At 35.3% G+C, this 26,384-nt stretch overlaps 1 protein-coding gene across 5 annotated transcripts in view; it reads right to left on the bottom strand.

Moving 5' to 3' along the window:
• Positions 1 to 26,384, bottom strand: part of DMD (dystrophin) — a 972,793-nt gene that overhangs the window by 714,506 nt on the left and 231,903 nt on the right. For all 5 annotated transcript variants that reach the window (XM_084201221.1, XM_084201219.1, XM_084201223.1 and 2 more), the window contains exon 8: positions 11,441 to 11,619. In XM_084201221.1, coding sequence (XP_084057347.1) covers positions 11,441 to 11,619 — 179 coding nt within the window. The remainder of the gene's footprint in view (positions 1 to 11,440; positions 11,620 to 26,384) is intronic.

Genomic DNA, 26,384 nt, shown 5'->3' with positions numbered 1-26,384 from the left:
TGGTGATTTCAAGATTAAGATTACAGAAATGCAGGCTAAAAGCAAAAAGTGGGGAAAAAAAATCTAGGGTTTTTTTTTCCCCCCCACATATATTTTATAGTGAATTCTACAGCCTAATAGTTCAAAAAACTATGAAAATGTATAAATGTGGTTCTATCATTCTGGAATAAAAAGTAGCCTTTTCTTTTCAGCATCCCATTCAGTTGTTATTTCTTCCTTTTCTTTCTCCCTATTCTCTCTCTCTTCTGCTATTGCTGTCAGCAAAATCTGTGTTACCCCATAGCATAAAAGACCTTCCCATCTTCTCAATAAAAATATTTTACTTCAAAACTCTTTTTATATTTTCACACAGTGCAATATCAAAATGCCTTCAAAAGCCCCAACAGCCTCAGCAATTAACTTCAACAAGATACATCTCTAATATAATTTTTTATTTTGAGAAATAAAGATTCTGAGGCAAGAGCCAATTAGTGGATATATTCCACAGTTTCTGTGAAGCTGAGGTTGAGGTCCTGGAGATTTCAGAGTATTCAACAATATGTGTTGAATTTTGCTATTAGAGTTGGAAAGAATTATTAAAATACGTTGTTTTGCAATGTCAACTAAAATCTCAGTAAGGAAATTTGCTTGAATAAGCTGAATATTCCATTCATGGCTTTTATGCAGTTTATCCATTTTGTATTTAAACTCTCCCAAAATGTATTTTAGTTTCTATTAAAGAGGTTTTCCTTCTTCAATGGAAACCACTGCACTGAATATATTTTCAATTTAAAATTAAAAGCCAACCAAAAGGCTGTTACAGAAAATGACCAAGTAATTTAATATTTGGGGTTTTTTAATAATTCTGTAGCTACATGCTCTGAATAATAAATCAAAAGCTGTGAATCAGTCAAAATTATAACCAATCATTTCACAATGGGGTTTTCTCCTCTTCTGAATGCAGAGCTTCAGGTTTATAAATTGGGTATTAACATAGAAAATACTAAAATTCTTCCAAAAAATAAGAATGGGAACTACGAAATAGTCCCTCTGGAATACTGAAAGCTATATAGAAAACTTTTTAAATGCTTACAGAGAGCAGTAACTGGATAGAAGACCAGGATAAAAATCCACTGAGGACTTTTAAATAAAAAGATGCCATCTCCAGGTCAAGAAATCTCTGAGCCACAAATCAGTGGAGAATGATTAAGTGAGAATACTCAGATGTAGTCAGATCCAATTACTAAAGAGGTGGTCATGAACCAGTGAGTTACAAGCTTCAAAATTCCCATTATAGAGACAACGTACAACTAATATGTAGCTTTGTAGATACAAAATGCCTAAAAGACACTAGTAATTCTGAAACTGTCAGTTTAAAAAATACATTATACATGTGCTGTTTCAAAACCAAATTCGTTTCTTGACTCTTTCTTTCTTTCTCAATACTTGCTTTCATCTTCCCCTTTCCCCTTTGCTTTGTTAGTTGAGATCTAGTGAAAAGCAATTTCTTCATTAAAAACCCTCACAGGTTTTATTTTAGCTATACAACTCGAGCATGGGATGGTGTAAGCCAGAACAGGAAATTTAAAAGTATTGTAATTAACACTCAATGACTTTTAATTGGAAAATAAAATCCTTACTGTTTTCATAATATTCATAAATGTTTAACCAATACTGCAGGTTATTCTCTGAAAGCCATTGTATGTTAAAGTGAATGTATCCAGTCACACTGCATGGAAAGTCAGATGGAGAAAGACAGGATGAAACTGTTGGGGCCAAGGGAGCCTCTCCCATTGATGGGGGCCAACAAAGCCATTGAGAACAAAGAGACTCTAAACTAAGCTTTCTCTCCTATCCTGAGCACAGGAATAAAATGCACTGCTGCTGCTACATCAATTCTGCAGGATTTCTTTGGATTGGGGGTTTGAGGTTTTTTCTCATGTTGGTAATGATTCCCAACGGGACACACAAAAAAATTATTAGATTAGCATATAACCAGACAATCTCATTTTTGGTTTCTTTTTGATTTTACTAATGTCAAATCTAGATAAATTAATAAGTAAGAAAAACTCTTATTAAACTAAGTTTTAAAATAAAGTTGCACTATCTAAAATGATGAAGCAAGACTTCATACTATTGAGAAGTTCACATGCTATGCAGAGATGAGCAAAATTTTAACAATAATGCTGTTTGTAATGATGCTATAATTTTTTCTCTAGAAAATTACTTTAAATTGCTTTTATGTGTTAAAATGTCCTGTTGATTTGAGAAGTTTTTCAAAATATATGAGCTCTATATATTTTTTTTTTTTGCATTTCAGAGGTTTTAATAGGTGTAATGAAAGAGTGCAAAGAGTTAATTGCTTGCTTTCTGAATCTCAGACTAAATTTACTTTTTTTGTGTGCATAAAGTGAAAGGCCTTTCTTAAGTGTTTGGAATGGGGATGCATAAGTACTTCAAATTGTACAAATCCTCAAATTGCTTCAATTTCAGTCCTCAGATTAGGAAAAAATGAACACCAGTCTGTTTACCAGTAAGGATTTTCATTACATTTTCTACCATGTTTTATCTAGCCCTTCCTGTGCATCAAATCCACTCCTGTAACAAGCAATTCTGCACTGTTGCCTAAACTCTACAGGCCAGAAGGGGGATTCAAATTTACTGATTTAGTATTTTACATATTATGAACATAAAAAGATAAAATGTTCACAGTAAATGAATATGTGTCCTTATTTGCTGTATCTACATCCATCTTTAATAAACCTTACACATGAACTTTATGTTAAAGAGACTAAGTGGCACAAAATCACTTAAAAGAATATTTTTAAATGCTATACATCCTATACATCTTATTGTAGGCCTTGAACATTAAGCTATTTAGCAACCATAAAAAAGAGATTTCTTTCCAAAATGAGAGGCAAAAATACTTGAAACTGCAAAGTTCAGTGAAATTAAGTGAATCCTCTCCTTCATATTAACAAGGCTTTAAATTTGGCAAGACCAGATTTTCAGTACAGGCTAGAACTTTTGAAACAGATTTTTCTAAAAAAGAAACAGTTGTATCACTATTCAAATTTGAAATTAAGAAACTCTTGTTTAGTGTGCTTTTCAAAAAAAAAAAGCAAAGCCAAAAAAAAAAAAAAAAACAGGTGGAACTTAAAATAGCACTGAAGCTAGTTAAAAATACCTAAAGATAACCTGTAAGAAAAAAACAGTCTAGGTAAAAGTGTGTTCCTGAAAGTATGTACAGTTGTTTGTTCAGAAACACATTCACTAATAATGTAATCAGGAAATGACTGGAATAATATTTCCATGTTTCTAATAGGAAAAAAAAATCACAGAAACCTTCCACTTTAGTACAAATCAAGTATAATTATTAGAAAATGGGTTTTTTCTTAAATATTTTCAACTAGTTATAGGTAAACTCATGATTATGACATTATCAATTTGTTCAGTTACTGCATTCAATCTGAATATACAGCAGATATATTTTATCTAGGAATTTTAACTTTATGAAAAACCTGTTACCCTTTCTTATCAGTCAGTAAGAAATACACTAACAGATCACATGGGAAATTCTATGGTACATTTCCAGTGCCCCTTGTTAAACAAGCTTTACAGCTATTTTAAGGAAAAAATTATAGTTTATAAAGTCTTACATAAAAATAAAGGTTTCTCTCATATATTTGTTAAGGTCAATTAAAAGCAAAAGTTAAAAAGGGATAGAAAAGTCAGAAGTAATTGCTTTTTATGACAAAATAAAGAATTGTCATTACCCATTAGAGGTGGGAAAGCCCCCACCTTCACTAGTGAATGTGAACAGGAATTTGTACAGATCAGGTTAGAGAACTGTGCAAAGATGTTTGGAGCAGAGGCTTTCAGCTGAAAGCCTGAAATTGCACTTCTGAGCTCCTGGGCTGATTCCTGCCACCTGCCAGCGACAAGCAGCTGGGACTGGTTGTAAGTTTTGCTAACAAATGGTCTAGACATGGTTTAGCAAGCTCTAAATCCTGCCATTACTGAAGAGGCAGAAGACAGAAGCACTCCTGGTGAGGCTCATCATGAGTTGTGCTTCTGCTCAGAGACTGTTTAGACTGGGAAAGCTGCAGTCTCATGGCTATGCAAAGACCACCTGCTGACAAAAAGAAGCATCCTGAAAAGAATTTGTGTCAGGGAAGAGAATGAGATTTGGAAATCAGGTGGAAAAGATGCTGACTAGAAGAAAGGTCCTGTAAATCAGAGAATTATAGAATATGTCAGATCGGGGTGGATTGATTCCATCTCCGTGCCCCTCACAGGGCTTAATAAACTTAAATTATATGACTAAGAGCAACATCCAGACTCTGCCTGAACTCTTACAGGCTTGGTGCTATGACCACATCACTGAGCATCCTCTCAGTGAACAGCCCTTTCCTCATGTCCACTCTTGAACTTCCCCTGATGCAGCTTCATAGCATTTCCTCCTGGGCTGTTGCAGGTCAACAGACAGGTGTGGAGATAAGTAGCAGGTAATGCCTAAGAAATTTGGGCAGTGATGTCCAACATCTGTAAATGCAAAGCAGTGGCAGAGCTCAACCTGACAGCTGGACCAGCAGCAACCTCTCTGCCCTAGGAGGGAAGTTGACACCTCATGAGCTCAGCCCTGGGGCAAGCCAAATGAATGAGCCTGTGAAAAAAAGTAGACTAAAAGCTCTGATACATTGGAAACTAGAACCACTAAAAATTATCACTTTAACAACAAGAGTACTAACATTTTTGGCAACAAAACCTCTTGAAAAAGAATCTACAGTAAACATTCAAACAAAACAAAACAAAAAAACCCACAAAACCAAAAAAAACCCCAAAAAACAACCGAACAAAAACAAACCACACACACAAAATGAGTTAGAACTGCTGGCTACACACAAAGGAGTGACAGGGAACAACTGTCATCTTGACAGACCTCCAGGCTCAGACAAGAAGCCATCTATTTTTCAGACTGTTATTGAAACTATAAAACATATATAAACACACTTGAAAATGTCTGCTTCATCATTTTTCAAACTGTTCCTTGAACACATGGCATCCAGGAGAGCTCCCTAACAAATCCAGAAGAGTTGCACTCAGCTTGATTTTTCCATCTCTGCTTTTCCTTGTTCTGACCTCTGATGGCAAATTTTTCTATTATATTATGCCCAGCCTAAACCCTAGGGGTTTTACTTAGCTCTACAGAAACAGTTCCTAGCTTTCTGAAAGTTCCTATTTAAATGAGAATACCTAGGCTAACACCTGGGAATATTACACTCATTGCCCAAATTATATCAATTATGATCTAATGACTAAATGTGCAGATAATTCAGTATTTCTGAAGTTTCCCGAATTCTATTTTAAATTATGCCATAAATCCCCCCAATGCAGACACAATGGGATATTTTCTGTGATAAGTGTCTGACATTAGAAATACTACCAAAAAGTTGGAACTAAACTTCTATTTGTCTGTATTTAACCATCCTCTGATGCCTCTCCAAAAGAGGACTATACCTTAAGGTAAACAGGACAGTATTTAGATCACAGCCTCTAAGTAAAAGAAATATCTGGTTTAGTACAAAGGAGAGCAATAAAGCAATTGTGGGATGCTGTACCACTAAGTTCTGTGGCACAGATGAATCCTGAAGAGTCCCAGAAAGGAGGTCACACAGCAGTTTTAAAGAAGTTAAATTGTTGGCAGGAGACCAAGAGTGAGGCAAATTAAGGGTCTAGAAAACCACCATTCTCAAGGGCAAGACTGCCAGAAGGGTTCTGTGCTGTGGGAATAAATTCAACTTAATTTTATAAAGAGCTTTTAGTGACTTTCCAAATTAATTATTATAGTTATGAACTGACCAACAAAGTGCCACACAGAAACTGGGTGAAATTCACATTAAAAAACCAAGAAAACAAGAAAACTGCATTGTAATACTTCTGTTAAACACAAGTAATGACTGGATGGTTGGGAATTTTTCACAAACTAATAATGACAAGGTTGAAGCCTGAGGTGAAGCCCCTAAGTCTTAGAACACAAATCACATCATTATGTGCCAGCAAATACAGTCCCTATTTACCACTGCTTCATCTCAAATTATTTCAATTCAAATACACTGAAGCTTGTCAGTTTAAACAGTAATTCTACACACAAACTGTGTTTCATTCAATGTGGAGTGAAGAAAACATAACTCCTGCTAAAAGAACAAAAAATCAACAATCATAGAAATCAATGGGCTTGATTTTGAATAGATAATTTAAGGCAGCCAAACTCACAGACTCACCTTTCTTACAGGACCTATCAGAAGCTTATTTACACAAGTACCACTCTCAAAATACTCTCAGATTTTGTTAATCCCCATTTTTTTTCAATACTTATATTTCAGCACTGTTTTTTGCAATAGGAATAGAAGTCACCCTCACTCAGTTTGCAGGTGACACCAGTCTGGGTTGGCATATTGATCTGCTGGAAGGTGGAAAGCCCTGCAGAGGGATCTGGGCAGGCTGACTTGACTGATGGCCAACTGCATGAGGATAAACAGGCCAAAGCACCAAGTTCTGCACCTCAACAACCCTGGGGAAGTCTTGAGGCTTGGGAAAGAGTGGCTGGAATCTTTCCAGAAGAAAAGGAGCTGGGGATGTTGGTCAAAAGCAGCTGCACATGATCCAGGTGTGCCCAGGGAGGCCAAAGGCACCTGGCCTGTGTCAGCAATAGTGCACAGCAGGAGCAGGGCAGGGATTGTCCCCTGTACTCGGCACTGGTGAGGCCACACCTCAAATCCTGTGTCCAGTTTTGGGCACCTCATCACAGCAAAGGCATTGAGGGGCTGGAGTGAGTCCAGAGAGGGGCAGCAGAGCTGGGGAAGGGTCTGGAGCACAGGAGTGATGAGGAGCAGCTGAGGGAGCCGGGGGTGTTTGGCCTGGAGAAAAGGAGGCTTGGGGGAAAACTTGGGGACCTTATTGCTTTCTACAACAATTTGAAGTTAGAAGAGAGTTTTTAGTGAGGTGGAAGTTGGCCTCTTCTCCCACATAACAAGAGGAGGAAATGGCTTCAAGTCGTGCCAGGAGAGGTTCAGATTGGACTTTGGGAAACATTTTGTCGCTGTAAGGGTTATCAAGCACCAGAACAGTCTGTCTAGAGAAATGGTAGAGTCACCACCCCCAAGGAATTTAACAGACCTGTAGAACAAGGGAAAATGAAAGCAGTGAGATAGGAGTTTTACCTGGGATCAATACTAGGAACTGCTCTGATAAACCAAAATGGAAGTAAACACAGGTTTCTTCTTGGTCAGGTGTTCAGTGAGATAAATCAATAACACAAACCCCAGTGCTTTCATGAATATAAAAAGAAGACAACCAGTAGTTTTAAATAAGGATTTTGAAATGCCTCAGAAAATTACTTGAACCTCTTTTTATTTGTATGTTAAGCTGGATGTTTCTAAATGAAGCCTTATTAAAGAGAACACCTACAAGACAAAATACAGACCTGCAAAATCAGGCAAGCCTTCTGTAATCGCCAACCACTAACTGCCATCAAAAAACTGTCATAAAAACCAAAACCAAATATTTTCTGTTGGAACTTTTTTATGTGTTCATTCAGGAAATTTAAGGATTCAGGTTTGAACTAGATTCTTGTCCCAAGATCTTCACGAGTTTATGAAAACTAAGTAAACAAGGTGAAGGAGGAAAACTTCTATTGAATTCTAGCAGAAAAACTGCTATTCATGTTACCTCTGGCATTTGAAAATGTTTGACTGGTTCAACCAGAAGTGGTGAAGCACTGACTGAACAAGAAGGCACTGAGTGAACAGGTTTGCAGAGCAACGAATGCCCTTGAAGTTGAGAAATGTCACAGTTAAAAAAAGCAAAACCTGTCTGGCCACAATTTGCCCAACAGAAATTCTAGGTCTTGCAAGTACCCTCCTGAGTGACAGAGTAAGAATTCAGAAAGGAAGGGTGAATTTGAAGGCACACAAGTTGTGAGGCTACTAGGGAGAGTGAAGATGAGGAAAGAGAAATGAAGTTAAATGTGACATAAAAGAAAAGACAAGGGTAGAAGATAGAAGAGAAAGAACTTTGACAAATGATGGTGTGAAAGGAAATGTTATTCCTTCTTGCCAACAGGAGCTCAGAGAATCACAATTCATATATCTCTCTCAATTTCTGACAACTGAAATATGAAGCAATTGTATGACATGTATCAAAAGCCATATTTGGTCAAATTTGAAGGATCACAATCAAAATCTTTGGAAAGAGGTCTTATTTAATTATGAATATTTTTGGGGAAATGATAATATTCAAGTCCTATAAGCTGAAATTCTTGCATAGATTGAGAAAAAGAAATGATTCCATGATTTTAACAGAAGACCAAAAAACTTTGTGAAAATTGCTTCTCTATGACAGCACCAAATATACCATGGAAATTGGCAGGCAACAGTCAACTAAATCTAATAAATTTTTCTTTGGTGACTAGACAGAAATTAGAGTCACCTTCTTAAACTTTACAAAATCCAAGAGAAAAAACAAGCTGAATTTCTCCTGATTTCTTTATTGCAGTCCCCTAGAGAATTAGATTTTCGTGAAAAGCTTAAGGCAGCTGCATTATTTATAATGGTATCCAAAAATCCTAATATAGCTGGCAAAAAATTGAAATGCTACTAAGAAATGAAAAGGAAATAATATTTTTTTTTATTTAGTTAAAATAGATGGGATTAAGTTATACCAGCCCCATTTGTCTGGAGAAAAAATTATGAGCCACTATTTAACCAGCATTATAAACTTGCCTTAATAGGTAGATAATAGCTCTTCTTTAAGAAATACATAGGCAAAGAAGGCAAAAAAATAACCACTGACTAAGAAATCCGTGTATCGATTTGGGATATTAATTGCTATATATATAAAACTCAAGTTTATCTTGATTATAATGAGAATTTGCCTGGTGGTTTTCCCGAAGGAATCTTAAGTAAATGCTTTCTATTTGTTAATATCTGTTGTGGCTGTAGCACAATTTAGCTCAGATTCTGGTTAGGTCTTCAGCTTCTGCCGTATTGGTAGAATTATAATACATTGTATTAATTCTTGCATGGAAGTGTAGTAGATGAAGCTTCCAAATTCAAGAAGAGATCTGAAAGCTGGAATGCAAGAGGAGGACTGGATAGCCAAAATATATCTTAGTAAATTTCAGCAACCATGCTTTGTGTAGAAATGATTTCATTTATTTCAGTTTATACGTTACTTTTGAGGGTGGAGGTGCGGACAAAACCTGCAACTGATCCCAGTAAAAGTACGAGAAAAAAAAGAAAAAAAAAATCTATCCTGTATAATAACTTCTCATTACTTTAGAATATCTGTATAGTGTCTAAGTGGAACAAAACAATTACAATTGCTTTAACCATCTTGTTTCAAAGCTGTGTGACTCATCACTGCAACACATTTGATGTTAGAGTAATGTAGGCAGGGCTCATGCTTGTGTGAACAGGCTTTCTGTCCTGGAGTATTTAAAGGAAGTCATTATTCAATAAAATACCTGTCACTTGAACAGTAGATTTGAATACAGTGTTGAATAGAAGTATAACTTTGCAATAGATTTTTACATGTTAGAATTAAGTACCTAGAGGCAAACTCAAACTGTAGCACCACATACACACAGATCTTTTCTCCCTGAAGTAATGAAAGGAAATCACATTGCAGTACACAATATGACCTTTGGGTCTCATACTTGTCAAAAGTTATAAAAATTCAACTACTGAAATTCTCATTATAAGGATTACTTGAAACAAGTTTTATTAAAACACCCCAGCTATTTAAAGGTAAAAAATAAAATAAAACAAATAAGTAAAAAATCAAATATAACCCCTTAACCTCAGTACCAGCAAGATGCCATTTGTGATAAACATTACCAGCTGTTGTAATCTAATAATACAGGGTTAAATTTAATACTTGTTTCACCTTTTTTTCTAGTTACAGTAACCTTCTGGGAAATGCCATCATTAACTATTTTCTTTAACAGGGAGGGTAAGAAAAAGAGAGAAAACCAATGGTTCTTTTTTTCCTATAACTGAACCTGAGGCTGTAATATAATAGATGCCAAATATGGCTTATGTTAGATTTGTTCTTCTAATACTTTAAGGCAATATATGTACTATTTAAAAAAAATGACTGAACAAAGAAGGAAATTTATGATTCTGAAACAGCAGGGCTTGAATGTTAATCATCCCCTAAAATCAGCACAACAGCTATTGCCAGCCATGCAGAAATACACAAGAAAAAGTAAAGACTTGACAGAAAAAAGTCCTGCAAAAAGCAGGTCATAAAGATCAGGTAAAAGCAAAATGCACAAGCTCTTTCACTCCAAGCATGAGCTTAACAAAACAACTCTCTGAAAAAATTACAATAGTGACAGACCTGTGGAGGAACCTGCCTCCTTTTTTGGTCAGGGGATGTGACATACACGGCTTGTGCATACGCGTAACTTTTGAACCGTGGTTTAGGAGAAGGCGAAGGTCCCTGGGGTACACTGACAGTGATCTACGAATAAATTAGAATGTACACATGGGTAGGAGCATGGATTGCAGAAGTACTGATTTCAAGAGCAACTAAAGAAAAAGAAGCAGGAAGGTCATTTTTCAAGGACAGTGTTGGTATTCAGCAAGCAAAATGGGATGGTATTAAGGAAGCCTCTCATTTAATCTGACACCCTTTCCAAAAGCAACAAACTGTCAGGACTCCACACCAGCAGAATACCAATGTAAAGTGAAGCTTTTTTATAATTTATAAGAAGAGCAAGTGATCTTTTGTCACATCTTGAATAAACAGAGCCAATATTTATCTGCTCAGTACTCTAAAAGAGAGTGAGCATCCCATACCTGACCATAGAGGTTAAATTCAGACAAGTAAACTAGGACTAAAATGCACTAAACACTTCAACAGAGGCTGTCTGATGGTTTCAGTAAAAACAAAACTGACATTGCAATCATAAATAAATTCCAATTATTACATGAGCTTTTTGAGAGGACAACAGTAAACTGAGGAGATTATTTTAAAATGCAAGTCATTGTAAATAAAATGCTAAAAAATTAAAAATGTATCATGACTATGGATAAACATCAACATCTATTCTCTAAAAAGGTAAATATGTTTCTATCTGCTTTTAAATGTAAGCCTCTCCAAATTTGTTTCCCCTTGATATGTCCTACCACCATCAAAATGCACAATGCTGGACAGCTGAAGTGCAAAGCACTTACTTGTTGAATAGTAATTTTTAAAACAGTCTGGTGTGAGATGAAAACCAGTAAGAAAGGACATGCAGAGAAGTACATCTGACTTGCCTGTGGATGAGACTTTGGCCATTATACCCATGGGGTTTTTGCCTTCCACTGGCCATTAGACATCAAACTCATGGGGTAGGCAGGGAAACAACCACTTTAGAGCAGCAAGATGAAAGCTGAAAAGTGAAACTCACTTCTTGTGAAAAATGCTGTTCATGTACTTCTACGTGCTCTTCTCTAGTGATCCTTGTGTGCCGTGGCAACATCTCCACCTCCCTGATGGATTCCATGGTGACTTGCTGGGGCAGGGCTTGAAAGAGTGAAGTCACATACATTAAGATGGACTTTTTATCGGGATAGGCAGTTGCAACATCTGGAAGACAAATTAATATGTGTCTCAGTTTCCACATTCAATATGAGAAATAGCCAATTAGTTTAATGGAAAGTTGATAAGCTAATGAGCAATCTATTGTCCACATGAATACTCTAGAGACTAATTAGAATCTTACCATCAGTTCCAAAATTGCAGAATAAACTTGCATATCAATGAGAATGTGCCAAAGTTTATACAGGCAATGTTACCTCATTCAGCATAAGCTTCCCATCTATATTTCTTGTGTCAAAATGCATTTAAACACTGTGATCCCCATTAAGCAGGACTAGACATAGGAAAAAATATCTTTGCTTGTGCTGTAAAAATACTGAAATTATAAAAAAGTAAGGAAAACCTCCTTTTCCAAGTCATGCCTTTTACATTCTCCCCACATAATTTAGCCACTGAAAGCAACAATGATGTAGGGGGGAAAAAATAATTACCAGTTTTTCTTGTGAATGTTTTCATAAAAAAACAATGATTGAAGTCAAACTACAATAAAGCAACATAGTTTTTATATTCTAGTTAGTCTTGCATTCTTCATGAAATCTGTGGAACATCAAAGGAACATGTATTCACAGACATAAAAATACATAATAGAAAAGCTCTTAAAAAAAATAGCGCTATACAAGAAACTTTGCATGAACACAAAGACCATTTCACCTTTTGCACATAGCCATGTTATCCATCAGCAGGAAAAGCACTTTCCCTGACTCAACAATTCAAGTCAATAACGATTTGTAAAAATGTAAGGCATGTGGCAGCTCTTTGAAACAGGTACTTTGGTATTTGCCATTGATGCTCACTTCCTACACTCAGTCTAGTGAATCAAGATGTAAAAGGACAATTGTACAAGAAATTTATCATTAATTCCATTAGTGTTTTAACATGAGTGGTGGCAGAAAGCCAAGAACTATGAGTCTTTACTGTCTTAGATCAATCCAGTCTTAGCTAAGATTTGAGTTCACAGAAAACATAAATCAATGATTCTACAATGTGGCATCTCATTCTTCCTGCCTAGAATGTGGGAAGGCACCTTGCATTAAAAGTTTCACATATACCTGGAAATTAAGAAAAGACATTCTTTGAATAATTTTGGTTTGGTTTTCTGACCCATCTCCATATCTTTGCTTGGTACTTTATGAGAGGCAGCTGAAGGCTTAGTTCTACTTAGCATTGGCTGGAAAAATGTCCCATTCCTTCTTCCATAATGTAAGTATTTGACTGCAAACATCTTGTCTTCTCTTGAATATTCTAAAACCATTTTGTTATACTTAGTAATTGATGTTTACATTAATATCCATGCCTTCCTACTGGGAAGAGTACAGACTGGATGATCAGTACCAGCCATGATTTTTCTATTGTTTGTTCATTATTTTCCCTTTCAAAATGTCCTGTTAACCAAATGGGCAAATACCTTACCATTTATCTACAAAAATCTCACACAATAAATAAAATGAGTATCTAGCAAACAATACACATGCCAAAAATTGTTTACCCACTCTATCTGACAAATAAAAAGTACATACAGAGCTGTCAAAATCCACTGGCAAATAGGAAAGGATTTAATTATTTAAGCACAACAAATAGCTAAACAACCATCATTGCAAAGCCTGGAATATCAATCTATCTCTCAAAAGTATTTTTATAGGCTCCTGAATTACCAGAGCAGGAATGACTTCTGCTACACTTTGCTTTCATATTTTCTTCTTTTGAATCCTAGTCTGCTGTACTATCTTTACCACCTGCTGAGTCTGATGGCTATTTGAAATCCTTGTAGCAAGACAGTAAATAAACTGGAATTAAAGCATTTTTTTTGCAAGGAAGTTCACCATTTCTTTGTAAATATGTCTGCTTTCATTTGTGGGGCAAAAATGTCTGTCAAACCAATATATGCCTCTTAAAAACCAATCTCAAACTCTTGGAAAATAGAGATTTTTAATAAAACTAAGTTAAGATATTAAGACTTAGCCATTTCTCCAATACTAGTTTTTAGAAAATTATCCAGGATTATTTTTTTTCCCCAGACCAATTTATCTTCTCAAATTCAACTCAGAGGCAATTCTATCAGAAAATTTTCATCAGTTTTCTTCACAAGGACTATCCAGAGCAGTATTGAAAAGAATAAAATGAATGAAAAAAAAAAATAGACTACAAGTCAAAAGAGTTTAAAATGGGAAACATTATAAGGTTAGCAGAAATTATATTAATGTGTGAATCAATAAGGATCTGAAAAACTTTGGAAAGCTCTGGAAATCACCCCAGTTCTTTAATAAGATACAGTTACACAAAAGTACTGGAAAAGTTTCCAAGATGAATGTTCCAATTATTGAGAGGAAACTTTTTCAGTGCAAAACTTTATGCTGACAGATTAATATTTTTTAAAAAACAGTGACTTAAACATGTCACATGAACAATATCATTCAGACAATTCTTCTTGATACCTTTTCCGATCCATGGGATTGATTAGTAAGACCCTAACTTTATGTGCTCCCCCTGAAAACATTCACCCCGACTACTTAGAAAGATTAGTCTTTCCAGGGAAGGTCTACAGTCAAATTAAAAAAAAAAATATATATACAAATAAATAAAACAAAACACTTATAAAAGCAAATAAAACAAAGCACTTATTTTGCTATATGGGGCAAAATGCCTGTCTGTGTCTGAGGAGACACGACAAGAGCTCAATTTTGACCATGAATTTTAATGTAAAGCAAGATTCTGTTCATTTAGAAAAGCAGTTATTAGGCAACAAGTACCAAAAGAGCAGAAAGAATCTGTGTTCCCCCCAGAACATTAAAATCATGAAATATAACCCAAATCCACTACTGGTTAAGTGCAGTTGCCTTTAAAGTATTATTACAGGTTTAATTTGGGAAGCAATTTGCCTGATAAAAGTTCACTGCAGCTGGATTTTTATTAGCAAATATTATTTGCTTTCTGATGAACATAATTACAAGTTTGACTGTTTGTTAAGGATGACTACAACAAACCTGAATTGTTCTCAAACTAATTAATTTCTAAATATATCAAACTCTTCAAAAAGTGATCCAGCAGCCAATTTTTGTAAGCCTTGTAGTTCACAAGTGTTTTGGTTCCTGCATCCATATGTTTGGTGAATGATCAAATCCCTGCTAACATTAAAGGCATGAGTGAAAATGAAGATTATATAAAACACAAATAAGTTCCATACCAAAAAATACAGGTTGAGCAATACAAGCAAAATCCAACTTCTCCTACACAGTGTTACATTATGTATACAAAGCCACACACAGAGCAGAAGTTATAAATGTTGATGGAAATGTTTCTTAAAATTTTCAAATGCGCAGCTACTAATATAACTGCTCCTTTTTAATACTATTTTGCTTTCTCCAAGCTCTGAACAACTAACAGTCCTGATACTATTTTTGTGAAATAGTTTTACTATTTGTGTTTACTCTTTGCATCAAACTAGTGGCAAAAAAACTTCGAAAGAGAGCTTAAAGGCCTGCTGCACTGCCAGAAAGATTGTATTTCTGTACATAAACTGCTGATCTAGTTTCTTTAGATTGAGAGAAAAATTCTAAACATACTTTACCTTACATAGTGCTGAGAATCAAGATAAGACTTGAGACCAAAAAATACAAGAAATCCTTTGTCCTCAACAGAAGCAGCTAGGATTTTCACAGAATCACAAAGTAGAAAACACAGAAAACTAATTTCTAAATCCTATACATCACCTAATGCTTTTTGCTTCTATTGCAATAGTAATAGAAAATCCCAATATTTTAATATTACCTGCTGCTACACCAAACAAGATTTTAAAAACTGTGCTAAATAAAAAACCATTGCCTTTCCTTCCACAAAAAGAGATTCTCAAAGCTGATTTGAATTTTCAGAGGTTACATGGGGTTTTTTTCCATGATAAATAAAGGATGATGTTCTTTCTTCTATCAGAGTGGGATTTGGGGTTTTTTAAAGGCTTTTTAAGATATGAATACAACATTAATACTTATTACAGGTTCTACTGTTATTTCCAAATGCATCTGTTCAGAAAGCAGAAGCTCTCAGATTCCTGAGATAAAACAGAAATCTAACATTTTTAATCATGCACAAATGATTAACAATTTACAATTTCTACAATGTAAACTCATTACAGGAAATATTTCCACATTCATATGGCAACTCCTAGTTGGCACCAGCCTCAGCCACAAGATCTAAGATGAGGGCACAGAAAAGCATTTATAAAAGTGCAGCCACAACTCAGATGTAACTTTCATTTATTTTACCTTTTAGCCTCAAGGACAAAGGTGAACTTTTCAAAGCCTGTTCAAAAATCTGTGATAATCTGGCTGACCAAAACATTTTGAAAGAGCTTTCATAAAACCCAAGGTATATATTTTGATCTCATTTTTATTTGGATGAACTGAAATTTGCAATTGAAGTGTATGAGAATGTAGTAGCAAAAATGAAACAGCTTACTCTTAAAAAGCAAGAAAAAAAAGTAAGACTTAATTCCCAAATGGATGTATCAGAAACCTAGGAACAAAAAGATAAAAAGTACCTCCAAAATGTTGCCCCCATAATTAAAAAAAAAAAAAAAAAAGGGTGAAAATTTTAAACTTGGGAAGTTTACTCCAAATACATACTTTTGGTCATTTAAAAAGTCCATAAAGAGACATTAAGCTATGACAGAGTCATGAGTCTCAGCTGAGATTTGCTCTTACTGGTAGCCTAATTCCCAGACTGTGAAAACATGAGCCTATATATAGTTCATTCTTATTCAAACACCAAGAAACAAGCAAGATTATCAGCCAAAGATTATAAAGTGTTTTGCTTAAATGTATACATTCTTCTCCCTCAGTCTCCCCTATGTCTCAAAATTACATTTTCCTACATTCATGTTTATACTAATGGTGTGACAACAGCAGGAGCCACAGAAGTAGTAATGGTTTACTCTACTGACACTGCAGCCACTAAGACCTTGAAGCAATAAACTCTGCAGTCTCTGAAAGGTCAGCCACTAACTGCAGTGTCTGCTCACAATTATTGGCTGGTTTTGCTTCTTTTTTAAACCTGTAATTATTTTCTGCCCTGTTTGTTTTTGTTTTTTTTTTTTATTCCACCAGTTGATTGCATGTTAAATTCAAAATGAAAGCAATCTTTGCAAGTAATCTCAAAGAATAGCCCTGGACTTGCAGATAAACAAAAATCAATGTATGAAATAATGCAGAACTGTAAATATTGAAATGTGGAAATTAAAACTGATGGGTTTAAAACTTTATTTGAAAAACAAAGGTAAAGCTAAGGTCAATTTTTTTCAAAGGCCATTGAAAGGCCTACATGAATAAGCATAGTGATCACAGTCTATTAATTTGCTGAATAAAATTCACATTTCACAAAATTAACTGCTAGCAAAAGGCACAAATTACATACAGACAATTAAGTGAGAGCAGAAGCCTGGAAGAGTCCACTTACACACACTGGCACTGATTTTTTCTTCTTTTCTGTAGAAATGAATGGCTATAAACCTGAACCACTATGAAACTCCCAGAGGAAAATGTTAGTTTTTAAACAGGTATTTCCTTAACAAATGCTTTAAACCTGATGGTTAGGACCTACAGAATACATTCAAAATGCTGACCTTTGTAGGTTGTATTAAATAAGGCCACAACAGCAGCATGAAGAAAATATCCTCAGAAGTTTAACACATTTGTGTTTGCCTTTTAGAATTACAGGTCAGGATTTGTGGAATTAAAGTGCTGCAGAATTCAAGTGTATCTGGTAATAAAATATTTGGTGGCAGAGCATACCTTTAATCTGACTGTCTGTTCTGATTTGATGCATGAGTGTGAAGGAGCCTTGAACTAATATGCCAGCACTATCCTGGTTAAGTGAACTTGATGCTATCTCTGCTTTTCAAACCTGCAAAATCAGACTTAATACCTCTGCTGAACAGTAAAGGTGTTGCTGATTCTTTTTCAGGTTCCTTACAGTATTAAACACTGATTTATTTAACACTTACAGTATTAAACACTGATTTACTAATACCACAACCTTTGCAACTTAAGCTATATCTAAAGTAAGTTTCTTAGCAGCAAAGACAGAGATAGAAATAAGTCAAAATAGCAAAGGAATAAAACTCTCGTTTTAAAAACTTGGGGTATTATATATTTTTATCATATCATGCTTTATTCTGATATTTTTGTCATTGGGTAGGGGTAAGCATGGCTCTCATCAATTCGCTGAAATAGCAAATAATGGCCAGCAGGTAATATACTCACAAAAGTGATATACACTACTGAAAGCTGCAGTTTGATTTTCAAAACCTGGAAATGCAGTGAGGGGTGGGGTGGGGTGGGTAGGGCCAGAGGAAGGAACCCCAAAATATACCCTGTTACCAAGCTCCTACTGAACAGTCCTGAAACTGAAGACAGATCAAATGAGTTACAGTGTCTGAATCAGGCACAGTGTTTAAAAATGGTAATATTAGCTGTCACTAAAACTGTAATTTTACTAAGAGTATTTGAGATATTTTCAAACAGGCTAATATTTGAGACAGCAAATGGGACAATATTTCAAAATATTGTACATTTTCCACTTAGCTTTTTATAAATATTTAGTCTAGAGAAACGGCACAGGTAACTATAAAAAAAAAAAAAAAGAAAAGAAAATTAGAGATTGAAATCCAGTAACTAAAGATTTTAAAACTTCATATGGAGATAAATTCATTACTTTTATTTCATTGCAAAATCTTTCATAAAGGTAAAATGGTATAAGGTAAATGGAAAAGGGCAATTGAAATCCAAACAGCCAATTCTGAATAGACAATAGAAAGAGCTGTGTGCTGGATGGGTGATTGCATACTCAGTAAGAGAAGGCAAAACTTCCTCAAGTGCAATCAAAAAAACCCCCAAAACACTGGGAAACACAGCAGTCTTTTGAAACAGCACAGGGAAGAACAGGGATTCTGCTGCTAGAGTATCTGTACTTTCCTTTTATTCCCATCTGAAATGTGCTATTTCTGACATCAAGGCAAGCTAAAATCACCTGAGGTTAATTCCATCCCAAACCAACAAAACAGAATGCTGAATGATACTACAGGTAGCTTGTACTTTTCCCCTCTAGAACCTTTTGGACAACTGATTTTACATGAAACTTGAGAAAAGCAAAATGGAAATAAGAGTGAAACCTATACAAAAAAGTGTCCAAGATGGACCAATTTGCCTGTAAATTGAAAGTAAGCTTTGTTTTGATTTATTAAAAAAAATTCAGCAGAAGTTTTAAAGAACAAAGCTAAAGTTCTATGCAGGAAAATACCTAAATTTTAGGTCAAGATAAGTGTAAAATCAGTTCTAGATGTCATAAAACAAATACAAAATTTAGCGTGTATAAGAGCATCTTCAATAATAACTCCTGTTGCCCACTAACTTAGGCCAGAGCACCATTTACAGGTATAGTGCAATACTCTTTATATTCAACAGACCATACTTCCACAGGGCATGCGAGTTTGATTAATTTCAGCTAAAAAAAAAAAAAAAAATCAGTGAAATTTTCAATATCATTATGAGAGACTGAGAAAATTCATAGCTATTAAGGTTCAGTTCCATATAGGATATATAAGAAAAGAAAACCCTCACTGACAGAAATTCATGTGTACAAATTGATTTGATGCATGAGTTTTAAATTCAAAGAAGAGGTTTCTTGATGAGTCATATGGCTACATATCTTGAATTTTCTCACTGCATGTGTGAAGTGGCTACATCTATATGAAGGCCAGTTACCTGCATATTACAGGCTTCTATATGTATGGCACATAAACAGTACAAAAAATGACAAATGAAGTCTAAGAATGTTAACTGTAGCAGATGCAAAAAGGCTATTTCCTCTTTAAAAGCATATATTTAAAAAAATTAAATACACACCTTGAAAAAGCTGAAACCATAATTTTAATAATTTATATACATCATGATCATTCCTGCATTGAAATGTTAAAGAAACAGGGTAGAAAAAAACCCTTATAAATAACTTATTTTTAACATTTGAGGGATTATTTCACCAAGAATGCAGCAAATAGATTAACGTGCTGATCTTTTTCCTTAGGCTGATCATGAGGAAAAGGAGTCTAAAATGTGTCATGCCAATACTTTTTAAAAATGCAAGCTTTTACCGAAGGGTTACTATGCAGTTTCTATTTTCCAGAAAGTTATATAAAATCTACCTGCAATGTAATTTAAGAAAAAAAACCCTTAAATCTGATTATCTGAGGAAGAGAACTGCTCATGCTCAACAGTCAGAACTTCTTAAGCCCATACTCTGAGGCTGGAAACATCTGCTCATATTTTGCATAAATATAAGTTTCTATTTACATTTCAACAATTTTATAGATGGCTAGTGTTGGAGAAGCAGAGAAATAGGTTAAGGGCAAGGATGTCTGGTAATTCATAGTTAAAGACTCAGAAACCAACATTTTAATGACTCCTTTTTAAACATGCAGCAGAAAGGTGTCTTGTCTTTTCTAGCCCATGCAAGCTTCAGCCTGAGTAAACAGAAGTGTGACACTGATGGGTATGGAGCAGCACGTGAGAGGCCAAGGAGAATTTAAAATGCTACAGCTCGGTGGAATCAGACTGAATTCGAGGACATCATATCTATAATATTTAATTCAAGTGTCCTCTGCAAGCTGGAATAATTGTAAATATGCAACCACAGCAGCCAGGTGTGACTGGGGTGCAAAATGGTATATTATGTGTGTATCAAACAAAATAAATATAGCAAATTTCAAATGTGAAACATAATACATTAAACTTATTTAATACATAAAATGAAAACCATAAGTATTAAAACATTACAACAATTACCATCTAGTGGTCAGCATAACAGCAGCACTATAATGCTTTACTTTGTGCTCTGAAAAAGGAAATCCTTCTTAGTAATGTATCAGGAGGGAAAATTGTGAAAGAAAGGCCTGCATGTTCCCCAAATTTGCCCTAAAACAGGACAGATACATACCATAAATCAGTCTTACAGTAACACCTTGTTTATTAGACTTGTTTCTGACTTCACTATAAAAAGGTTCTCTCACATTTTTCTCAGTTCAGAATTATTAATTGTCTTCATGGTCTTCACTCAGAGAAACAAATGGATAGCAAGATTTCAGTACTCAGTTAATTCCAGGAATATTTTATTGTTCAGTATAGGAGCAATTTCAAAGCACTGCATTTTCCTGGATGACTTTATTAAATAACTCAAAGAAATTTATGTTTTTTATGCTTTAAATACACCAATCTCTAGTCCATTGCAATACACTTAGAACCTAAATAAGCATTGTAGTAGTTAATGAATGAGTGCTCTGGTAGAGGCTTGTTGAGTCAGCTTGGACTCAAAAATGAAAGGTTAAGAAATAGTAACTTAATCTTTTCAAGAGTTCCTAGAACTGATACAAATTTTGGGACATTCTGAATGTAACCACTCTTCAGATGACATAGGAATCCCAGTCTAAACCAAGCACAGCTCATTTTAATGCTCTAGTAGTGCATGTCCAGCTACTGTTCAGCAAATGCAGACAAAGAATTCAAGATCAGAACCAAAGCCTGTCACATTAATCAAAAATTGCTAAATGACACTCATCAAACTTTACAGAATAGCTGCAAATATGTAAAATATGTATGGTGTTATGTAGAACAGCACCTCCTGAAAATACTTCATACATCTGAGCATTCAAGGAGCAGAGAGATCACAACCTTGAAATGCAAAACTTGTTAATTTTTTCTTCTAAATATCAATTTTGAAAGATAAACCAAACTAATCGTCAAGAAATATAATAATGATTTTATTCCACAAAGCATTAAGTAGATTTGATTTGGAATTCTGTTTTCTGGTCAGACATGTCCAAGAATAATAAACTACAAGTGCAACAGAAACAAGTTGTTAGTCCTAAGTAGAAGGTGTCGAGAAGAACAAATCCATATTGAGAGCCGAGTCAAAGGAAGGCTTAGAGCAGCTACACGAGTGCTCCTTATAAATATATCATGGGGTGAAAGCAATCAGAGCAAAAACCACCAAGCTCAAGGAAAATGTTAGCACAAGAACAAAAGACAACACAACAAACCTGAAGAAATACAGCCTAAAATGCAGGAAAGTTTATTGTCTTCGAAAAGCAAGGTTCTGAGCAAGGCAAAGAAACAGAAAACAAAGCATCCAACTGACTATGACAAAACTTGAGGCATTCAAAAAAACCTTTATAATGAGATGTTTACCTGAAATTGCAAGTTACAGGACTTCAATAAAAAATCAGGTCTGAAATGTTCTGTTCCTCCCATCCCTTTTACATTCCAGTTAACGCTAGCTATTTTTTAGTTATACTATTTTAATACAGGCTATGGTTTCGTGCTTTTCTATGAACTCCAATCCCTTGCCTTTTTAATTTTTTTTTTTAATTGTTCAATTATGGGAAAATATATCCATTCAATAACCTGGCCAAAATAATGATAAAAATAATGTGTCATGTCTGACTACTCTTAGAAACTCTGATAAAGCATTAGACTAAAGATGCAAAAGAGCTTTTCCATATTTAGCATACATATACATATTTAACAACTAATAGTACATCAACAGAGCATGTGAAAGAAAGCTGGAGATTAATGGGTGCAGTCAATATAATGTAAATAGGAGTTAGGAATGCATTAGAACAACAACCAGTTTTATTACATATTTATCATGTATTACGCTAATGAAGAAAATGCAAACAGCCCTAAAAGTGTGTTTAGATAGGACTGTGAAGCAACACAAAAAATAACCAGGCTAAATCTAAATATTAGTTGGTGAATATTTTAATAAGCAGAAGGATTTGTAAATATGGAGCAGGGCCTAAGCATAAAAGAAAAGAACATGTAAATGTTTAAGAAAATATGTACTCCTGGAAAAAGATGGAACTGCTAATTCTACCATTAGCATATTATCCCTTGATATTTAACTTGCAAGTACTAATTATATTTTCTTGAATTATCTCTTTTTAACATTAAATAAATTACATGATCTTCAGATTCACCAACTGAATATACATTTGTCCATTAATTAGCATTATTGCTTGCTAAAGAGGTTATGTAATGTCAGGCCTTAGTCTATGTTTTTCGAAACAAAATAAATTTTTTTAAGGTCAAAACAATTTAAATACCAATTTTAATTAGCTTTTTTTTTTTTTGGGGGGGGGGGGGCAGGGGGGTAGGATTATGAGCGGATGTGCTTTAAAATTGACTTTAGAATTTAGAATTGACTTTTCCAGGCTGAGTACTTAAACAAATAAGCAATGCTACAGGTACAGGACTCAAACAGAGCCATGATGAGATTAACATTCATAACTACAGTTAGGGGAGCAGAGTCTAGGATTGCAAATGAGAGCAGTGGAGGCCAGCATTTTCTTCAAGTCTTTGTTTAATTACCTAGTGTGAGAGATACTGACTTTAGCCCAAACATAAAGAAGGGATTTAATGGTTATTAGCTAAGAAAACATACATAATCTAAAAATAATGCAGAAGAGGTCACCTTCCAAAGAACTCAGAATGTTCTGAAGACCTGAGATTAGGCTTTGAAACAGGGCATGGAGTATCTAATAAATACCTAAATAAATGAAATACATGTCCAGACCCATTGGGAAATTTTCAATTCACATTTAAGCAGTCTACAGTCTTGTAGTAAAACTACAAAAAGATTTTAATAGAAAGGTTATCGGTGTCTCCTCTCATTGACTTGTTTCCCTATATTAGCATAAAAAGCCAACAAAAACCAAAACCATACAACTGAAAAATCTTCCAAAAGTAAAGGAAAAACTAAGTAGCTCTCAAAACTTTAAATTAACAATATTTAATACTTTTTAAACTACAAGTAATTAACCATAAAATTGATCTTATTCTGCTTAGCCACTTCTTGCTTTGGGTCTTTATTTGACTGGGTAACTCCTGAACAATCTTTGGGCCCGGTTGTGCAACCATTTTCATCAAGCAGCTTGTGCAAGCAGGCCCAACACTAATAACTTAGCCTATCTTACCAAAAATATAGTGATTACATCAAAACTGAGCCTGCAGGATTCAGATAGGACAAGTGAGTGATGCCAGTGACAGAGAAGTGGCATGTTTCACTAACTTGCAGCATTAACCATTAACAGCTTAGTAATATATATTCTGGGCCTTTTAATAAAACATGAAAAGTTCCAATAGCTTAGAAATAGCACATTTCCAAAACCAGAGCAATAGATTTGATGCAGACTGAAACACTCAGTCTGCCAAGGAGAGATAAAGCAGCAATGGGAGCCAAGTACCTTCCCCACACTATTCTCCCTCTAAGCTCCAGCTGACCAGAGACCTCAGCAGGAGCAGAAGACATGCTGGGATCCTCTCAGTTCTGGAGCACACAGATAAGAAGTGAACTATATTTTAAACCTTTGAAATAGTATGACATCTTTATGCCAACTAACCAGCAAAGCTATACAACACATGTACTCACAACAAAACCACATTCTTCCACAAACCCGAGTCAAGGGACACCAGAAGACAAACACCATAGTTAAACATCCCAATATTTCTGTAATTAGATTTTTCCTTCCAATCAGACTGCTCATGTAAGTGAAATTAAACTTAAAGCACTATAGCCATGGAATTGTAAGCAATATGTAGTGGGCAGTTCCAAGTGTCCAGAACTTAAGCTTCACCTACATGAGTATTTTCAATTCAAAGGGATGCAACTCTTAGCATGCACAGGTCCTTGCTCCCTATGCAATTTGTTATGCCTTTCATCTAAACTTTGGGGCTACAAAGGATACCATTTAACAATGTAACTTGCAAAAAAGGTACTAAGTATATAATAACATAAAAATGAAACATCCTACACCAGGATAAATAGATGAGGATAAAACAAGTAGCATCAAAATAAAATACTTACAAAAACATATTTTCTATAGTGTCTCTGTGCTCCTGGCTTGGAATAAATAGCAAAAATTGATAATACATTATTGCTGAAACATTTTCAAAAAACTTACAGGTCAGTCTCTTTTTGTTATGTTTGTGTTCTATCAATTAATCTTAAGATCAACTCAAATGTTACAGCTTTCTGACAATCCTGCTAGAGAAAATATGGAAGAGGCAGGTAAGTTTTTACACGTGTATTTTTATTGCCTTGCTTTTATAAAATGTCAATATGCTATAGACAATAATATTTCCTCATAAAAATGTCCCAGCCTTAGCAAGTTACCCAACAGAGAGTTATGGATTTAAAACTGAGTTTGATTTTTTTTAAGTATTAATTGTTTCTCTTAGTGTTGCACTGGTCATTGCAACAGATTTTACTGAGAAGGAAGTCAGGAATGGAGTACTAGAAAATTATTAGTTTAATGAGAATTAGAAATCCATAAAAGCTTGTAAATTTTCTGTTTCTTGTATTTGGCCAGACTAGTCACACTATAAAGCATCCATAGTGGAGATCCTAAATCTTTCAGAAGACAGCAGATAACTCTGGGATATACAGTGAGGTGTCCCACCTCTAGGTCATTTCTTTTTTAAAAAAATCCCAAGCAATGAGAATGGAAAATTACTATAATCTGAACATCTCGTGTCTGTTGGGTAGTCAAAATGCAATACGTCTCTCGTATCAATTCAATTCCTAGTGGAGTAAATTAAAATAAAAAAACAAGTTCTCAAGTTCCAGTCCATCACCCATAGAGGGAATCTCAACAGAAAAACATGCATATAAAGAAATTGTGATTAACACCAATGTCAAAACCTCCCCAAGTTCCATACAGAAATTATGTTGCCTACACAATCCAAAGATGAACTGGCAATCTTGGCTTTCAGAAAAGTTCACCAAGTTAAGTCTATTAACACACCCAGTGAAAATATTCTATTTCAGTTGAAAATACAGTGATGCTACCTTGACTGATCTAAATCCCCCACCAGAGTTTTCTCCAGCCCCTATTTTTTATAGGAAACAACCTCTCTTTCCTACCTTCTGGGTCTGTGTTTCTTTCAGCATCCTAGGCATGCAAGCAGTCCCAGTTGCTGGACTCTCAGTGAGAGAACAGCTTTGCAACTTGTGGACCTCCAAGTCCACCTTTCCCATTCCATGTGCATTCATGTACTGGTGTTTACATAAGGAAGATGAGAGATACCTCATCACAGAAGTGTTTTTTAAAAGCTTCATTGTCCCATGTTCCTGCCCTTCTCTTCAGCTTATTGCATCCCTTCCCTGACACCATCAGGCTACAGCCCTCATCACAAAGTTAGACCCATTGCCAAAGATGTTCATTATCAACTTTGACAGCCCTGTTAAGCAAGCATTGCTCCTCAAACAGGTCCCCACAGTGAAAAAAGCCAAAGTCCCCAGCTCTGACCCCAGATCAAAAGTCAAAAGTTGATCTGAAAATATGCCCAGTCCTCCTTGAGCTTTTCCTCTTTACCAGCAGGAGAGAGGAGAGCACCCTGCAGGCACCATGCCCTTCATCCTCACCAGAACTCTGCAGTCACTCTTTAGATACCCAGGCACTACCCATTGATTGGTGCCCAAATGAATGATCCAGAGGGTCAGACACACGTTGGGAGACTCTGCAGCCTCTCAGATCCAAGTGGCTGACAAGCACCAAACCTCTCAAGACATGGTCAGGTTTGCAGAGGAATGCCTCCATCTCCTGCAAGAAACATTCTCCAGGAAATATCGCCCTCCTTTTCTTCACCCTGGCTGAGGTGTCCCTGCCTCTGGTGTTTCCTGTGACAAAAACTTTTCTTCCTCACCTGCTCCAC

Source organism: Fringilla coelebs, assembly GCF_963513975.1.
Source record: "Fringilla coelebs genome assembly, chromosome: 2".
Classification (NCBI taxonomy): domain Eukaryota; kingdom Metazoa; phylum Chordata; class Aves; order Passeriformes; family Fringillidae; genus Fringilla; species Fringilla coelebs.
Note: the sequence above shows the minus strand (reverse complement) of the source record. Positions and strands in the feature narration are given on the sequence as shown.